Raw genomic sequence first — 18401 nt, 5'->3', positions numbered from 1 at the left:
TATGGTGGAGGCAGTGACCCCTATAATGCTTGGCAGGAAGATTCAAAAGGGATATGAACAGCGCTTGTGCATGGAAGGTTATCAATATCAAATACCAAGATGATAAACAAGTTGCAGAAGAGAGAAAGATACAGCCCTTCAAATTAGTATTGAAGCTGAGCAAGAAATTCTGGGATGTGGGGTGCAGAGTATGTTTCAGCTTTTGCAAAATCAATGTTGAAAACCTTGATACAGTGATAAATAAAGATAAGCAGAATAAAGCTGTGAATGAAGCAGATCTAAAAAAGGAAAGAGAAAGGTAAAGGTTCAGATATTTTTGAAAACTTCTGTCAATAAAATGTCTACTAAGGGGAAAGAAAGAAATCAAAGGATTGTGAAGTGCATGCATTAACAAATGAGAGCTCCAGCAAGGTTTCTGTAAAATGCAAAGATGCTGAAATGGAAAACCTTTCATGAAATGGGAGACTGTGCAGGAAGAATGGGCTTAACTCAGAAATTTGATTGAAAAGGATAAAAATTATGTAAAAATCAATAACAGATCCAGCTAGGCTACAGAATGATATCAATATAATCACCCTTCAGGAGTCTAGGGACAGGAATGGGACAGTCTGCTTTAATTTTATCTTTCATTTCATTTCGTTTCATGGGATTTCATCTCTATTCAGAACATTACGAAATCCATTTCTGGAAAACAAACTGATAACCTAGGGATAGCACGATAGAGTGTCAGTATGAAGATATATTTGAAGGAAGGAGAAATGAAACATTACACAGCAGAGGAAGGAGAACTGAACCATTACACAGCAAAAAGTATGATTGCATCGTCAAGATTAAGCATACTTGACAGGTCTTGTCAGTGATTGGCACATGACAAAAAATAACTAATCACTGTCAAACAACAGCCACAGAATAATATAACAGGAGCATAATGGACATCAAAGTACAGAGTATGGAATTCCACGCAGAGTAATCTTAATGCCTCCAAGACCTAGTTTCTATCAATCTCTCAACTGAAAATCCCTCAAAAATTTCCCCTCTTCTGACATTTCTGTAATTCCATCTCTTGACTTAATGAACATACTTGGTCTTACTGTAACATTACCTCTTTCTTGGAAACCCTATGTTACAGAAATAGCCAAATCTACCTCTAAGAAACTAGGAGTCCTGTTTAGGTGTTGAATTTCTTTTTCTCTGAACAGTTACTATTTGTACAAAGGATTGGTCTGTCCTTGGATGAAGTACTGCTCTCACATCCGAGATGATTCTAGCTTTGCATCCTTACATGATAGAATGAAGTCGAAAGAGTCAGTTTTATAAACTCTCTCAGGCTAACTTGCCCTACACTACAATGTTGATTCACTTTCCCACTGCTATAAGTATGACTTTGTTTTTCGTTCCCAAGAGCTTGCTGCATGTGCTTCCCCACCACTAGCTAGACCATGCAACACTTGGCAAGCTGCTATATCACATGATTACTGTGTGGCTGTTGACAACTTAAAGGTGGGCCGTTACAATAACTGTTTCTTTCCAAACACCTCGAAGCTTTGGATCACTCCACCCTCTTATATCTTTCCCAATAAATATGACCTGGCACATTTCAAAAGACAAGTTTCTAACTTCCTCTAAATTTCGTGAATACTTTCCCTTGCCTTTTCTATTTCCTTTTCATAATCCTCTCTATATTTCAATTATGGCCCAGCCATGGCTAGAGCCTCTAACGTAAAAAAATAAAAATCCCTTCAGTTTTTCTTACATGACTACTCAAAAAGTTTTACCTACTTTAACGTCTAACTATCCCACATACTCCTAACTCACCACTATCACCTTCCTTAGCCTAGGGGAATACTTTTTAACGCTTCAAAACACGCTCTGCCATTCTTATTCTCGATATCATTATCACGATAGATAAAATCACTTTATTCACTGCTAGCACTGCCGCGTGGCCGAAGTATTACTATCCCATTAACCATACTCAATGCAAAGGCATGCTATCCCCAGCCTCTAAGACAACGTTTGATGATTTTCCTTTAGTTGCGTAGCAATATATGGATGCCATGTCTAGTACCATCGTATGTCAATTTTTTCAAAAAGTGTGACACTTTTAATTACCACGTAAAGGATAAGTTAACATTATACAAATTGCATACTTGCACAAAGACTGTGAATTAGTTCCAACTGGGAATAAAACCACAAGACAGCACCAGAAGTTGAAGTTTCTCTAGGACACTGTGGCCAATGTTTGTTTACTTCTTAAAATGTTGACAACCTGAAAAGAAAATGAGTCATGAAAATTATAAGCCTTTGAATATATCTTTACTTCCCAAAAATAGAAATGGAAAGTAATTGGGATAACTTACGTATATAATCCGAAAAGAGAATAAATCGTAACATAGGCGGGTAACGGGGAAATAATTACTAGGTAAGGTTAGGCAACATCTATTACTAAAAAAAGGTTATATAGACTTTAAATGCCTCATAATTATAACAAAGATATGAGCGTGTTTTGGAGCGTTAAAAAAGGTTATATAGACTTTAAATGCCTCATAATTATAACAGAGATATGAGCGTGTTTTGGAGCGTTAAAAAGGTTATATAGACTTTTAATGTCTCATAATTATAACAGAGATATGAGCGTGTTTTGGAGCGTTAAAAAAGGTTATATAGACTTTAAATGTCTCATAATTATAACAGAGATATGAGCGTGTTTTGGAGCGTTAAAAAGTATTCCGCTAGGCTTAGGAAGGTGATAGTGGTGAGTTAGGAGTATGTGGGATAGTTGGACGTTAAAGTAGGTAAAACTTTTGGAGTAGTCATTTAAGAGAACTTAAGGTATTTTTATTTTTTTTTTCAAATTACAAGATCAAGTTATGGCTGGGCCATAATTGAAATAGAGAGAGGATTATGAAAGGGAAATAGAAAAGGCAAGGGAAAGTATTCATGAAATTTAGAGGCCTATTATTCCAAGCTAATAGCATAGTAAAACTATGAAATATAGTTTTTTTTCAATTTAACAGCCTAGTCATCCAAGTTAGTACCTTATAGTTATCATCCTAGTTTCTTCTTAAAACATGAATTGATTTATCCTGGTCAAACTTGCTAACTCTCCATGCAGGTAGTACTCTCGAGTTTTTGAAACAATTTGATGAGTAAATATATATCACTGATGCTGTCTGTAAAGAAAAAATTTTAGCAGCAGAGAATATTTTGGTTAACCTGAAGATCCAGCTAATAGGCTATACTAACAACCTCTGCTGTTCATCTTACTGCTTTTGAATGACCTCAATGAAGATACCGTATGAAAAACCTCAACTCTATTCAGTGTATGAGTCAGTATCTACTGTATGTAGAGCAATTAAGGATTGTTACATCAAAGGTAAAAACTACTGTTGATGTTCTATAAAGATCGCTCAAGCTTAGTCTCCTTTCCTACGATTATATTTAACAGCCAAAGTTACAGCATCAGCTAGAGATAACACCAATGTTATTTCTACAAACTATTTAGTTTCCGGGAAACGCTGCTTACACCTCTTAATTTGAGAGTTGTAAGTCAAATTAAAGATTTCCATTTAGAAGCGCAATATTCTAATATATGAATTTTCGTGCTCCTAAAACAGTTCTGAAGGAATGTGTAAATCTCATTGAAATAGTCTGCTATGTTTCGTGGATATAAGGGCACTAATAAGTTACAAGCGAGATAGATGAGGAATCGTGTGAACTAAGAAACACTGAAATTGATGAACCTCAGGACAGTAACATTGAGGAGCTTTGGCAGTAAATACAAATAAAAATAAAGACTAGAGATAGTAATTGATGTCCCCTTTTAGTCATATTTTCTTGTTCGTCTGTTATTCATCCCCCATTCTTGTGACACAGCTCAAAAGAATTTTCTCAGCAGTATATATATCAGAACAATGAAACATATTGTCAACCAAATTATTAGTTGGATTACTCCTTTAAAACTTTAGTTGATTATCATTGTTTCATTTTTTATATTTATGACCTTCTAAAGATGTGGCCAGATGTGGGTAGTTGAAGTGATTCACACTAATTAGAAAGCTATGAAGGTACAATATCATACTCAAATTGCGAAAACAAAATTGAAATAACTTTTTCTTCTCATATACATATCTTTTTTGTTTAAGCTCCCTGTTTACAGTTGCCACGTCGATATGCATAATTTTTAATGCAAATGATTCAGACCATTGCAATGCAGTGAAGATACCTGTGTTATATTGAAATGTAAAAATAAAAAGAGAATTGAAATGTATAATTTCATTTTAAAAGAATCGCTTTCTTGATAATTCCGTGTTAACTTGTTAACATTTTTTCAGCTTTAGAATTTGATTAACATTACTGTGCTTATTTGCCTGATCATTTCATGAAACATAAATGTTTCACTGAAAGGTCTAAAAGTTAGAAATGTGAGACTTTGGGGAATTTATATTCTCCCTTGGAATTTAGGATTAGAGTGTCTGGCAACATTAGTCAACTTAGTCAAGCTGTTCATTCAAATCCCGTCCAGATCCAGGTGCCCACTGTTGATGATCTAACAAGTGGCATTTGAGTTTACGAAGGCCTGTAATAGTACTGTTTGATACATTTCACCCTCTGTTTGTGATTACTTTTTCTTTCCCAGTAATCCCTTTGACTTCGTATCAGTTTTTTTTTTTCTTTGAAATACCAAAGGTGCCCCACAACAGACATGTTTCCCCACCCAGACATAGTAGTTTCATCGTAATAGACCTACCAGAAATCTGATTGTCAAGAGATTGTCCATTTTAGGTAAATATTAGTTGTGGTTGTGTACTGTCCCATAAGTGTTAATCTTAGCGTTATGGCAGATTTAACGAGATCTAATACATATGTGGTTATTTTGCCGACGTCAACGTTGGTGTCTTGTGTTATTTCACTATGAGTGTTTGTTCAGATTCATAATGAATATATTTTCATATCTTACTCTCTGTGAAGTATTGCTCTGGCGTCATTGTTACTTTCCCTTATGCCAATCCTGGGATTTATTGAGGTAGCCTTGGATTAGGGGCTTCCACCCCCAGATAGGGGTTAGGTGAGGTGAATTGGTTTGCCTGTTTTAACCCAATACTTATGTAAATTTCCAGGGTTAGAGTATATTTTAGCTCTGCACTGACACTAGTTGTAAGAAATAATGATTTATGTAGTGTTCTTGAATGAAATCCAAGAGGATTGCAGCAGGGTTGGTTAAATACATTATTGATTTAGATTGAAACCCAATCGACAGATGAAATTTGCTTATATATGCACTTTTGTTAAGTCAGGTTGTGTGATGTTAACACTGCATATTGGGAGGTATGGCATTTCATTATCAGGATGGAGAGCATGAAACAAGCTCAGAAATATACATACAGAAAAGTAATGGATTTGTAATATATGGATCTGGAGAAAGTATATAATAGGGTTCATGTCTATATGAACATTCATTCGGCAATCCTCGTGGATTTTATCATTTAGGTAGAACCCTATTTATGTTTTAGTTGCTGCATATAGTTTGAGTAAACAGATATCTGTGGACCATGAATTGGAACATTTTATTTCATAGCACGATACTGAATAAGGTAACAGAAGAGTATCTGGGAAATGTGAGTTTTAAAGTAGAATTAGGTAATAACGCATTTGTAAAATTTGATAAAACTAATTAAATCTTCACTTTCAGTCAAGATTTATCTCGGTGTCAAATTTTTTAGTCAGAAAGTACCAGTCACGCTTGAAAAAGTAGAGGATGTGTGGATCAGGTGTTTGCTTTAAAGAATGAATGTGAGAAATGGATAGCAAAACATGTATTTGTATGAGTGAGATTTATGGATCTGGAGAAAGCATATAATAGGGTTCACCGAGCTGCCTTGCAAAAGGTGTTAAGATTATATGGTGTAGGAGGAAAGAAGCTAAAAGCAGTGTGAAGTTTTTTAGTTATCTGGGAGTAGACTTTGTAGCAAATAGAACCATGGAAGCAGAGGTGTGTCAAAGGGTGGGGGAGGGTGCAAAGTTCTGGGAGCAATGAAGAATGTGTGGAAGGAGAGAATATTATCTCAGAGAGCAAAAATGGTTATGTTTAAAGGAATACTAGTTCCAACAGTGTCATATGGTTGTGAGGCATGGGCTATAGATGATCGGGTTCGGAGGAGGGTGGATGTGTTGGAAATGAAATGTTTGAGGACAATACGTGGTGTGAGGTGGTTTGATCAAGTAAGTACTGAAAGAGTAAGAGAGATGTGCAGAAATAAAAAGATTGTGGTTTAGAGAGCAGAAGAGGCTGTGTTGAAATGGTTTGGACATGAGAGAATGAGTGAGGAAAGATTACCAAGAGGATATATGTGTCAGAGGTGGAGGGAATGAGGAGAAGTGGGAGACCAAATTGGAGGTGGAAAGATGGAGTGAAAAAGATTTTGAGTGATTGGGGCCTGAACATGCAGGAGGGTGAAAGGCGGGCAAGGAATAGAGTGAATTGGATCGATGTGGTATACCGGGGTTGACGTGCTGTCAATGGATTGAATCAGGGCATGTGAAGCGTCTGGGGTAAACCATGGAAAGTTGTGTGGGGCCTGGATGTGGAAAGGGAGCTGTGGTTTCGGGCATTATTACATGACAGCTGGAGACTGAGTGTGAGCGAATGGGGCCTTTGTTGTCATTTCCTGGTGCTGCCTCGCGCACATGAGGAGGGAGGGGGATGTTATTCCATGTGTGGCGGGGTGGCGATGGGGGTGAGTAGGGGCAGACAGTGTGAATTGTGTGCATGTGTGTATATGTGTGTGTCTGTGTGTGTATATATGTGTGTACGTTGGGATGTGTATGTTTGTGTGTGTGGACGCGTGTGTGTGTGTGCATGTGTGTGGGGGTGGGTTTAGCCATTTCTTTTGTCTGTTTCCTTGCGCTACCTCGCAGGCGTGGGAGACAGCGACAAAGCAAAATAAATATAAATAAATAAATAAATATTTTGGTAATTAAATGTTTGAGGAAATATTTGGTTAAGGAGGTTTGATGATATAAGAAATGATGAGGTAAGAAAGAGGTGTGGTAATAAGAGGAGTATGAATGAGGGAGCTGATGAAGTTTTGTTGAAATGGTTTGGACATATGGAGAGGATGACAGAGATGTTATATGTGTCAGAAGTATAGGGAACAAGGAAAAGGGAGAAACCAAGGAGGTAGTGGAAGGATGGAGTGAAAGATGCTTTGAAGGCTTTGGCCCTGAACATGCAGAAGGGTATTAGGCATATACCACTTTTGAGCAATGTGGTTTACAGGGTTTAACTTGTTGTTGGTTGGCTGTCAGGGCATGTGAAGTGGTCGGGGGAAACCATGGAAAGGTCTGTAGGGCTTGATTGTGGATAGGGGCTCTGGTTTTGGTACATTATACATGATGGATACAGATTGTATGTGAGCAATTGAGGCCATTTTCCATATGTTCTTGGCACTACCTCACTGATGTGTGGGAAGTGGCGAACATGAAAAATAATGAAACATCTGTACACTGCTTTCTAATGTTTTGAAAAGGTAGGAAAGCTGATGTAAGCAGTTGCCTTTGAAGTGAGGGTAAAGAACATAGCTAGTTGCACAGCTTATGAGAGTCATCAGATAGCCACTTCAGCCCCCTTAACTTTGGGTTTGCTGTAGTGCATAAATTTTTGGCAAAAAGCATTTATTGCAGGCTTCCCTAATGCATCGTAGATGGTAGTGTTCTATGTTGAGCAAAGAATGGTATTAATTCATCAAACACTTTCTAGTGAAACCACATTATGACAGGTTTTCAGTATTACATCATCTCTTGAAGAAAACATAATATTTCTCTACCTTAAAAAGGCTCTGATAATGAATTTTTTCAAGCAGTTTGTGATATATTCAGGTGAGTGAGGGAACATGGTTTTAAATGTCAGGAGAATGTGGATAGTTACTGGAAATGGATGAACTTGAATGAGGCAGATTCAGGGCATACATTTAAAATTCTGGATGAAAGTTGGTTTCTTCAAATAATGTTTATGGTGTTTGAAATGTTACAGAATCAAGAATGGGTGAGACGATGCTTGCTACATCTGGAAAGACCATTAAACTGTGGAACCCCCAAAACTATACTCTTTATCAAGAAATTACATCAGAAAATGGTGAGTCTTCATAAAAACTATCTATCATCACTTTTTGCAGTCTTCACCAAACATATGTTTTGTGATTAGTGTAATGAATTTCTTGTTAAGTATGATTTTATTATAATATCAAGCATAATGGTAACATGCTTTTCCAGTATGATACAGTAAAATGTGCCTTAGTCTTGCACCATCTCTCATTATTTGTATAATATACCTCTTATAAGGAAGTTCAGGTGATTAAAGGAGTTCATTCTCATATACCTAATTTAGTGTAGTTTTGAAGTGATAAATCTAGAGGTCATAGGGTTGTTCAGTTTTCATGACTGACCACTTTAAAAAAGAATATGTAATGATGCAGAGGATAACCATTAGTTTGCCTCATGTTTACATTACACGTCATTTTGTTCAGTCTCCAAGTTTATACCATTACATATTATTGATATATAGATCTCAGTACATAGTCCAAAATGTATGCACCCAATCACATGCTTCCTTCAGCATTTTTCATGTTAGTTTTGAAGTGAGGAGTCTTACCACATTTTACTTTTCCCATTGGTTTCCTGATCTGTATAACATAAATATAACATTCTAGGTCGTATAAATGGACTGACTTGGAATCAGGACGGCCAGTGTCTGGCAAGTTTGGGTGAAACGGGGAATGACATTTTTCTGTCAGCAGTTAACGCCAAGTCAACAGCAAGTATTGGGATTGTACGAGGAGTTGTAAGTTTTTCTTTTTTCTAATTAGAAAATGTTATTATTGTTGACATGGTGAAAATGGAAAGTAGATTAATTTCCCATTCGTTTTGCCTGAATTTTGATACTGTACTTTTTCTTTGGTAGATCATCTGTAAATTTTGCTTTTTATAAATCAATAAGATATCCATTTGGGAAAGCTAGTTTAACCATGTGTTCTATTAAGAACAAAAGATTAATGTCCAAGATCATTGAAAAATTTACAAAACAAACAACAGCAACACACCCACTGTACACCTCAAGGACTTTGAGTCCTCAAACTTTTACTTTATGTGGCTCTAGGTCATTCTCCCAACTACCACAATTTTTCTGTGTCTCCTGTTGCTTTCCTAATTCTACAAATTTTATATTTTTCTTCAGCTATTTAAACTCTTGCTGTGAGACAAGTCAAGATCCTCTACTTCAGGGATTTTAGTGTTCATAAGGAATGTTTGAGTTCCTACAATATGGATGGTAAAGGGATTGAAACCCTCATGTTCTCAATTCTTTATGATTTAGAGCAAATTATTGCTCATGCTATATTTCTGACTGCTGTGAGCACTTACCTAATATTCTGGATTTGTTTTTCACCTCAAGTCCATCCCGCTGTAACTATGCAATCTTGCCCCCAAGTAGCTTATATGATCACCCATAATGGCATCTGCCCCTCCAGCAACCTCTTCTTATACTGGCACCTCAGCAAGGCTGACTGGAATATCTTACATTCTTACATAACTTCTCTTTTGACTTTCCAAAATTACCTTTTCTTTCAATCCATGGTTCAACTGTTCCAGTTCCGAGGCTATTCAGGGAAGGGATCAGGCTTATCGGGCTTGGGAAGAACTCTCCTTCCTCTGACTCCCATTCAGCTTTCATCACTGTTCATAATCAATGCAACTATGTTATCTATGAGGCAGAGCATTCATTTGTTGAAAGGAAGTGCAATAACTTCTAATCATCCACTGATAGGTTTTTCTGGTCTATAGCAAAGGGCATCTCTAACTAACTTCTGTCTTTCAACATTTCCTTCACTTTTCTGTTCTGACAGTACTATAGCTGTCTCTCCCATTGACAAAGCAACATTCTTTGGTTCCTGTTTCTCCTAACTTCACCTTGGATGACTGTATTTTTCCATCACATCCCGTGCTCCTCTGACTAGGCCTGTGCCCCTCCCAGTAATCTCTTTTTAGACTGTCCAAAAAATGCTTCTCTCTCTGGACACAAGCAAGGCTTATGGTCTTTATGGCATTGCAGCGAAAGGTATTACTGAACTTCGCTTGCTGAATCTTTGGGAGTACAGTCTTATCACCTCTCACTTCAAAGGAATCTACTTTTCTCTGCTACTGGAAGTAGTGCAGCCTTGGGCTGCAGGAGCCTTAAGAAAGGGCCAGGGTAACACTATCACTCTTTCATAGGAATTGTTCTTGTGATAATTATACTTGAAGAAAATTAAATGTGGCAGGGAAGGCATAGGATTCGTTTGAATGTTCTTTTGGAAGGATTTTCTTTGTAATGAAAGAACATGTTTCAATTATTTGTCCTGGATGGAATTAAAGGCAAACTTTAGAGTGAGCATAGCAGTTTATTTGAAAAAATAGCTTGTGTATCAAAGCTTGTCAGTTCCTTTAAGCAACTCCATAGATTTCTTTTGCTGCTTATTGTATTGACTTTTATTTTTCAGGAAGCACCAACATGTATCCAGTTTGCAAGTCGGTCTCCACATTACTTGGGTGTTGGGAATAGAAATGGTGCTGTGTGTATCTGGAATGTAAAGTCACAAGTGCAGAAGAAGGTGTTTTCGGTAAGTTTTAAAGAGAATGTAAATATAGATTTTCAAGTTTGGAATGTCATATCTTTAGGCTGGGCCCTGTGAGAACCTTAGAGAATGCATCCTGTGAGGAGGGGGTTGAACACCAATACACCTCCCAAAACAGGATGTATCCATGAGTGTTTACTTTCTTAGGCAATAGTAATATCTATGAGACCAGTTGTTGCTTGTTCTATTGGCCCAGTCACTATATCTTGACCTGCGTGGTGAGGTACTGACAAGCTGTCAGGGAACCCCACCACTCTCAATAACTGAAGTTTGTGCCTTTTACCTGGGAGTGTCCATAAAAAAACATGGTCTGCCTCCCCACATATTTTCAGAGGCAATATGCAGCCAAAATTTATTGTGGGAACAAGCGTATGACACTTTGAGGGTGAAATTATGTTACATCTGATTGCTATTTTTAACGCAGTGAGAACCAACAATTCTCTTCAAGTGTACCCTGGACTATCTTGAGGAAATGACTTTACTCCTGGCTGCTGCTTCATGTAGCTTATTTCACTTTTAGGTGCTGTGTTTCTTCCACTTGTGTTTTAAGATGGTTGGCTATCTCTTCAGGGAGGAGAAAGCCCGAATTCTTTCCTGGAAGCAAGAAAATGTGGGTACAAGTGAGATTTCTTGGCACACGAGGTGCTCAGAATGCTGTTTCCTGCATCTCATCAGTGCTTCGCTTCATTCAGATCAAGACCCTATCGACCTAAAATACAGGTTGTACCTCTCTAATCTGGCGCTTTGTGGTCTGGTAACTCCCATTGCCCTGCATGTTTTGACTCTGCCATCATTAGTTTGTGGATTTGCCACCAGGGTGGTGCTGCTAGCAGTGAAAAGGTGCCGAAATCTGTTTAGACTGCAGCTGAGCTAATTAATAGTCCTGTTAATTTCTTGCATTCAGTTTTTTGCAGAAAATGAAAGCCAGAAAAATTTAAAGTTTAGGAAAACTTTGAAAGGAGCCAGGAGTACAGAATAAGACAGTGTACTTATAAATTGGTTTAAGCTCCCACATAATGAAGGTGTAAGCATTTCTGGGGAGATGCTTATTGAGCAGGCCAAAGTTTTTCATAGAGAACAAAAGTTGGACTATGACCGTGAATATTTGCAAGGATGGTTACACAAGCTTAAGTGGAGACATGGAATTTCAGTCCATGGTATGTGCGGTGAAAAGCCTAGTACTGACACGGAAGCTTGTAGTGTAAGGTCATATTAAAAGAATCAATAAAAACTCCAATTCTCTATTATATAACCAACAGCAATATGTACAGAGGGAGAGAATGTATAAGCTGGCTGCCTGGCTGGGACTGATGCAACGCTGGTTGGCTGCCTTGACAATATCAAGAAAACAAGAATGACAAGAGTTGACCAGATCCAACTACCAACCTATGGTCATTCATTACATTAACTGCTTGTCACAAAGCTGCAAAAATTTTGTGGATGAATTTGCACAGTTAGTGGCAGTGGAAAACTCAGCCTCAGAACAAGTGTATAATCTGTGCTTTTTGTGTTTAATGGTGATGAATCTGCCCTGTATTGACATTGATGCCATGAAAAACACTTGCCCAAGATATTGAGGAGACTCCATCTGGGGGTACTTCTGATGTAATCTGATGTAACAATTAAAAAAAACCTTGTTTGGAAGCATTAATAGTTGTATTATTTCCTGTTTTAAGCTTTGTTCTACCTTTGATAACACAGCAGTATGTATGTGGAATGAGCTGGTAAGACTAGGTGTTGAGCATATGTTTACATAGGGGATTCTCTTGGGGGTCAAGTTCTGTTTTCCAGCTTTTCTGTGGTTTGAATTAAGAGGTTCAACCTGTACTTCAGAAACCTTGCCAATTCCATGCTCAGATATGTGCAGATGGTAATCAAGGCCAAAGGAGAGATGATGAGGTACTAATATGTAAAAGTGACTGCCTTTTCTGACACTATTGTCAAGGGATCCAATTTTTTATGGATAGCAACACAGCTGAGCACTGTTTGATAACAAGATTCATGCCATTCTGTTTCTCTTTGGTAAATGGCAGATCACATTCTCTCCGTAGCAACATCAGGGGAACTGCTTATTTAAGTGCTTTACCATTCCAGAGCTTTCAGTATATGAACCGACAACCTAATGTAATCAAGGACAATGTTGTCAAAGATGTCATTGGGACCAGCTGCTTTCAAGTGGATCCTGACATTATAAAGAATGAATCTCCTGGGGATCTCTTTTCCAAGAAGGCCCTCTTTTTCTCCAGTCTTCAATTCTGAAGTGGTAGGGGTCATTCTCATATCCTTAGACTATAATGTTTAGATTGCGTTTCTTTTTCATGACAAAAAAAATTGTCAGTGATACTGTTGCATTATAAAAGAGTGCTTCACAGGACCTTTGACTATGAGACTTGACTGTAATTTTTTAGTTTTTTTAAAGACACTTGTAGCTTCCTAATCTCATTCTAAATGTAAGCTGTAGAGCATCCTAGATTGTTTGTTATCAGTTACCTCTACAGGCAGTTTGGCAGCACAGTATCTCACAAAATTTCTGTTCCTTGTAGCTTTAAGATAAAGAAATTTTGAATATGCAAAATTAGTAAGGCTTAAATTTTTACTGAAGTTTGATTTTTTTTTTTTTTTTTTTTTTTTTTTTTTTTTTTTTTTTTTTTTTGCTGTCTCCCGCGTTTGTGAGGTAGCGCAAGGAAACAGACGAAAGAAATGGCCCAACCCACCCCCAAACACATGTATATACATACATCCACACACGCAAAATATACATACTTACACAGCTTTCCATGGTTTACCCCAGACGCTTCACATGCCCCGATTTAATCCACTGACAGCACGTCAACCCCGGTATACCACATCGCTCCAATTCACTCTATTCCTTGCCCTCCTTTCACCCTCCTGCATGTTCAGGCCCCGATCACACAAAATCTTTTTCACTCCATCTTTCCACCTCCAATTTGGTCTCCCTCTTCTCCTCGTTCCCTCCACCTCCGACACATATATCCTCTTGGTCAATCTTTCCTCACTCATTCTCTCCATGTGCCCAAACCATTTCAAAACACCCTCTTCTGCTCTCTCAACCACGCTCTTTTTATTTCCACACATCTCTCTTACCCTTACGTTACTTACTCGATCAAACCACCTCACACCACACATTGTCCTCAAACATCTCATTTCCAGCACATCCATCCTCCTGCGCACAACTCTATCTATAGCCCACGCCTCGCAACCATACAATATTGTTGGAACCACTATTCCTTCAAACATACTCATTTTTGCTCTCCGAGATAATGTTCTCGACTTCCACACATTCTTCAAGGCTCCCAGAATTTTCGCCCCCTCCCCCACCCTATGATCCACTTCCGCTTCCATGGTTCCATCCGCTGCCAGATCCACTCCCAGATATCTAAAACACTTCACTTCCTCCAGTTTTTCTCCATTCAAACTCACCTCCCAATTGACTTGACCCTCAACCCTACTGTACCTAATAACCTTGCTCTTATTCACATTTACTCTTAACTTTCTTCTTTCACACACTTTACCAAACTCAGTCACCAGCTTCTGCAGTTTCTCACATGAATCAGCCACCAGCGCTGTATCATCAGCGAACAACAACTGACTCACTTCCCAAGCTCTCTCATCCCCAACAGACTTCATACCCATATTTTATGGGTAAAAATTATTCCAAGCCTAAAATTTCATGATGAAAGTGAGATTATTACATATAGGTAGGTAGTAGTTGGTAGGCAGCCACCAACCAGGAAGGTATATTACCCACCTGTGCATTGTAAGAGTAAGTGATGGCTATGTAGTGAGCCAGCATTTTGTTGGTGATCAAGTTGCACTCCTTGACCCAGGTAGCTGTCTTTTCTTTGTGCTTTACCCACACATTGATTGCTAGCATTCTTTCCAAAGCATACAATCTCTCCTTGTCTCACATAATTTGACAACCCTAACTCACACAGCTCATTCTTCATACCTCGAGATTTTCCTAAGGTGAACACTACGTGCGAGCCCTGCCTTCTGGCAAAATTGCAGGAACGATAGATAGAAGTATTAGGTAGGAATGTTGACAGGAGCATTAGGTAGTAGTAGTAGGTAGAAGTAGTAGATTGGAACATTAGATAAACACATTAAGTAGAAGTAGTTGATAGGAACATTAGGTAGGAGCCTCTCAAAACACTGTGCTAAAGTTGCCATCTGCCAGTGGCATGTAAAGGGTGGGACACAGAGGGCTAAAAAGTTGCACGAATTCACCAGTTGTGGGGACTCTTTTGCACTGACCACCCCCTTGAGGGTCTTCTGGGAACATGCATCATAGATTTTTTTTTTTTTTTTTTTTTTTTTTTTGCCGCTGTCTCCCGCATTTGCGAGGTAGCGCAAGGAAACAGACGAAAGAAATGGCCCAACCCACCCCCATACACATGTATATACATATGTCCACACACGCAAATATACATACCTACACAGCTTTCCATGGTTTACCCCAGATGCTTCACATGCCCTGATTCAATCCACTGACAGCACGTCAACCCCGGTATACCACATCAATCCAATTCACTCTATTCCTTGCCCTCCTTTCACCCTCCTGCATGTTCAGGCCCCGATCACACAAAATCTTTTTCACTCCATCTTTCCACCTCCAATTTGGTCTCCCACTTCTCCTCGTTCCCTCCACCTCCGACACATATATCCTCTTAGTCAATCTTTCCTCACTCATTCTCTCCATGTGCCCAAACCATTTCAAAACACCCTCTTCTGCTCTCTCAACCATGCTCTTTTTATTTCCACACATCTCTCTTACCCTTACGTTACTTACTAGATCAAACCACCTCACACCACACATTGTCCTCAAACATCTCATTTCCAGCACATCCATCCTCCTGCACACAACTCTATCCATAGCCCACGCCTCGCAACCATACAACATTGTTGGAACTACTATTCCTTCAAACATACCCATTTTTGCTTTCCGAGATAATGTTGTCGACTTCCACACATTCTTCAAGGCTCCCAGGATTTTCACCCCCTCCCCCACCCTATGATCCACTTTGACTATAGATATAGATAGATATTCTTGACAGTTTTTCATAATGATTTGGTTGTTATAAGATGTGCTTTAAAGTTACCTGGAGATAGGTTAAAGTTATTAGTAATAGCAATTAAAACATTTGTTGACATATCTGGTGGCATAATCTGATGAGGGTTCAATGTAAGTGGGTTGTTAAGGTCTTGTAACAAGGTCATTGCTTAGCAATAACATTACTGTGGTCGACATTTCATACTGAAGTACTGTGCTAATAGCACCATTCAGTTTCTGTTTTACTTGTGTGTTTACATTCAACATTGTAAACACTCCCAATTTTCTAATAATTTGGCTTACCTTTGATTAAGGTCTTACTGATAGTGTTGTTACATTGGAAGGCAACATCAAAAGCATTGTTTTTTAGTAATTATCTTTAACTAAGTTAGGAGAACAGTATGGCAGCAATAATGGTATCCCAGATAGAACAACTTCTTCCTAAGACATGATTCCATTTGCTAATATTTTAGTTTAAAGTTAGAAATTCATCATTTCATTTTTTCATCTAACCTTTAATTTGTTGTTTAGCTATTTTTCTTGTAAAATTCTGTGGTTTACTATGGCAAATTCTTTTCCAGAATTAAGATAAAGCTTCATGTACATCCTGTATAAACATGAATTCTGATCAGTTCATGTTCATCAGACTAATTTGCCATTCAGTGAAATGCAATGTTTGATTTAAAGCTTAGGTTTATTCTGAAGAATCTTTAGGTTACAGTCATGAGGCTCCTGTGATTGTAAACTTGGTTTCTTTTCTGTAATTATTCAAAGGAGTCTCCTATTTTCTCATTCTGTGTACTTTTTTTTCCAGGTGACAGATGGTTGTATATCACAAATCACCTTCAACCACAGCGACTCTCATATAACTGCAGCTTCCAAGAAGGGTACCATCTTTTTGCTCTCTGTTGTTAATAATTCAACAGCCGGGCCATTTAAGATTTTTGACAATCAGGTATGCATGATAAATCAGTTGCATAAATCAGTTTTTCATTAGAATTATCAAGGTTAAAGACTAAATGACCTTGGTTACCCATAGATGCGTAGGACTAGCCTTATATCTTATTGATGTCTTTTTATTTGCCCTCATTCATGCATGTGGACCACTTATGGTCCGATATTTATTTACAAATTCTAGTGTATAATTTTATTGTGGCCCCATACTTGTTTGAAGGAATAATGGTTCCAACAATGTTATATGGTTGCGAGGTGTGGGCAATAGATAGAGTTGTGCGGAGGAGGGTGGATGTGCTGGAAATGAGATGTTTGAGGACAATATGTGGTGTGAGGTGGTTTGCTCAAGTAAGTAATAATAGGGTAAGAGAGATGTGTGGTAATAAAAAGAGTGTGGTTGAGAGAGCAGAAGATGGTGTTTTGAAATGGTTTGGTCACATGGAGAGAATGAGTGAGGAAAGATTGACCAAGAGGATATATGTGTCAGAGGTAGAGGGAACGAGAAGTGGGAGACCAAATTGGAGGTGGAAAGATGGGGTGAAAAAGATTTTGAGTGATCGGAGCCTGAACATGCAGGAGGGTGAAAGGCATGCAAGGACTAGAGTGAATTGGAACAATGTGGTATTCTGGGGTCGACGTGCTGTCATTGGATTGAACCAGGGCGTGTGAAGCATCTGGGGTAAACCATGGAAAGTTTTGTGGGGCCTGGATGTGGAAAGGGAGCTGTGGTTTCAGTGCATTATACATGACAGCTAGAGAATGAGTGTGAACAAATGTGGCCTTTGTTATCTTTTCCTAGCACTACCTCGTGCACAAGCGGGGGTAGGGGGTTGTTATTTCACATATTGTGGGGTGGCGATGGGAATGAATAAAGGCAGACTATGAATTATGTACATGTGTATATATGTATATGTCTATGTGTGTATATTTATGTATACGTTGAGATTTATAGGTATGTATATTTGTGTGTGTGGACGTGTATGTATATACATGTGTATGTGGGTGGGTTGGGCCATTCTTTCGTCTGTATCCTTGCGTTACCTCGCTAACGCAGGAGACAGCGACAAAGCAAAATAAGTAAATGAATATATTTGTTTTAAACTACAGCTTCCAAGAAGGGCACAATCTTTTTGCTCTCTCTTGTTAATAATTCAACAGCTGGGCCATTATGATTTGCTTATTTGGTTCTGTCTGTCTATTTATCTATATCTCTGATGCCTTTTCCCAGCTGGAACTCCTTTAAGGGGGTGGCCATGACAAGAGAGTCTCCACAACTGATGAACTCCAGTGCCACTTCTTAACCTTAAGTGCCTCACCCTTAACTGTCCACTGGCAGAGGGCAACTCTAGTGCAGTGTTTACAGAGGCTCCTACCTAGTGTTCTCACTCACTACTTCTACCTAATGTTCTCTCTGACTACTTCTACTTAATGTTCCTGCCAAATGTTCCTACCTATTACTTCTACCCAATGTTTCTACATAATGCTCTGGCCTAAATGTTCCTACCTGCTGCATCTATCTGTTGTTCCTACCATTTTGCCAAAATGCTGGGATAGCTCATAGTGCTCACTGCAGGAAAATCTAGAGTTGAGAAGAGTGAGTTAAGTGTTATTTGTGACAACAAGAGATTGTATGTTTGTGGACAAAATGCCAGTAGTCCACATGTGAATGAGGCAGAAAGAAAGGCAGCTGTCAAGGGCAGAGAAGTGCAACT

The 18401-nt window shown here is 38.5% G+C and overlaps 2 protein-coding genes across 5 annotated transcripts in view; one reads left to right on the top strand and one right to left on the bottom strand.

The window, feature by feature from the left end:
• Positions 1 to 2242, bottom strand: part of LOC139755553 (telomerase-binding protein EST1A-like) — a 68104-nt gene extending 65862 nt beyond the window's left edge. The window contains exon 1 of one of the 2 annotated variants that reach the window (XM_071674000.1): positions 2148 to 2242. The gene's annotated coding sequence lies outside the window, so the exon portion shown is untranslated. The remainder of the gene's footprint in view (positions 1 to 2147) is intronic. The other variant, XM_071673999.1, reaches the window with a different exon arrangement.
• Positions 1 to 18401, top strand: part of Grip71 (WD repeat-containing protein Grip71) — a 209319-nt gene that overhangs the window by 158172 nt on the left and 32746 nt on the right. Inside the window, exons 1-5 of one of the 3 annotated variants that reach the window (XM_071674002.1) lie at positions 4352 to 4574; positions 8030 to 8131; positions 8706 to 8836; positions 10530 to 10649; positions 16550 to 16690. In XM_071674002.1, coding sequence (XP_071530103.1) covers positions 8038 to 8131; positions 8706 to 8836; positions 10530 to 10649; positions 16550 to 16690 — 486 coding nt within the window. In that variant the 5' untranslated portion in view covers positions 4352 to 4574; positions 8030 to 8037. Of the gene's footprint in view, positions 1 to 4351; positions 4783 to 8029; positions 8132 to 8705; positions 8837 to 10529; positions 10650 to 16549; positions 16691 to 18401 lie in introns of those variants that run through there. The other 2 variants (XM_071674001.1, XM_071674003.1) reach the window with 2 other exon arrangements.

The sequence above is a fragment of the Panulirus ornatus genome, chromosome 19, assembly GCF_036320965.1.
Source record: "Panulirus ornatus isolate Po-2019 chromosome 19, ASM3632096v1, whole genome shotgun sequence".
Lineage (NCBI taxonomy): Eukaryota > Metazoa > Arthropoda > Malacostraca > Decapoda > Palinuridae > Panulirus > Panulirus ornatus.
Note: the sequence above shows the minus strand (reverse complement) of the source record. Positions and strands in the feature narration are given on the sequence as shown.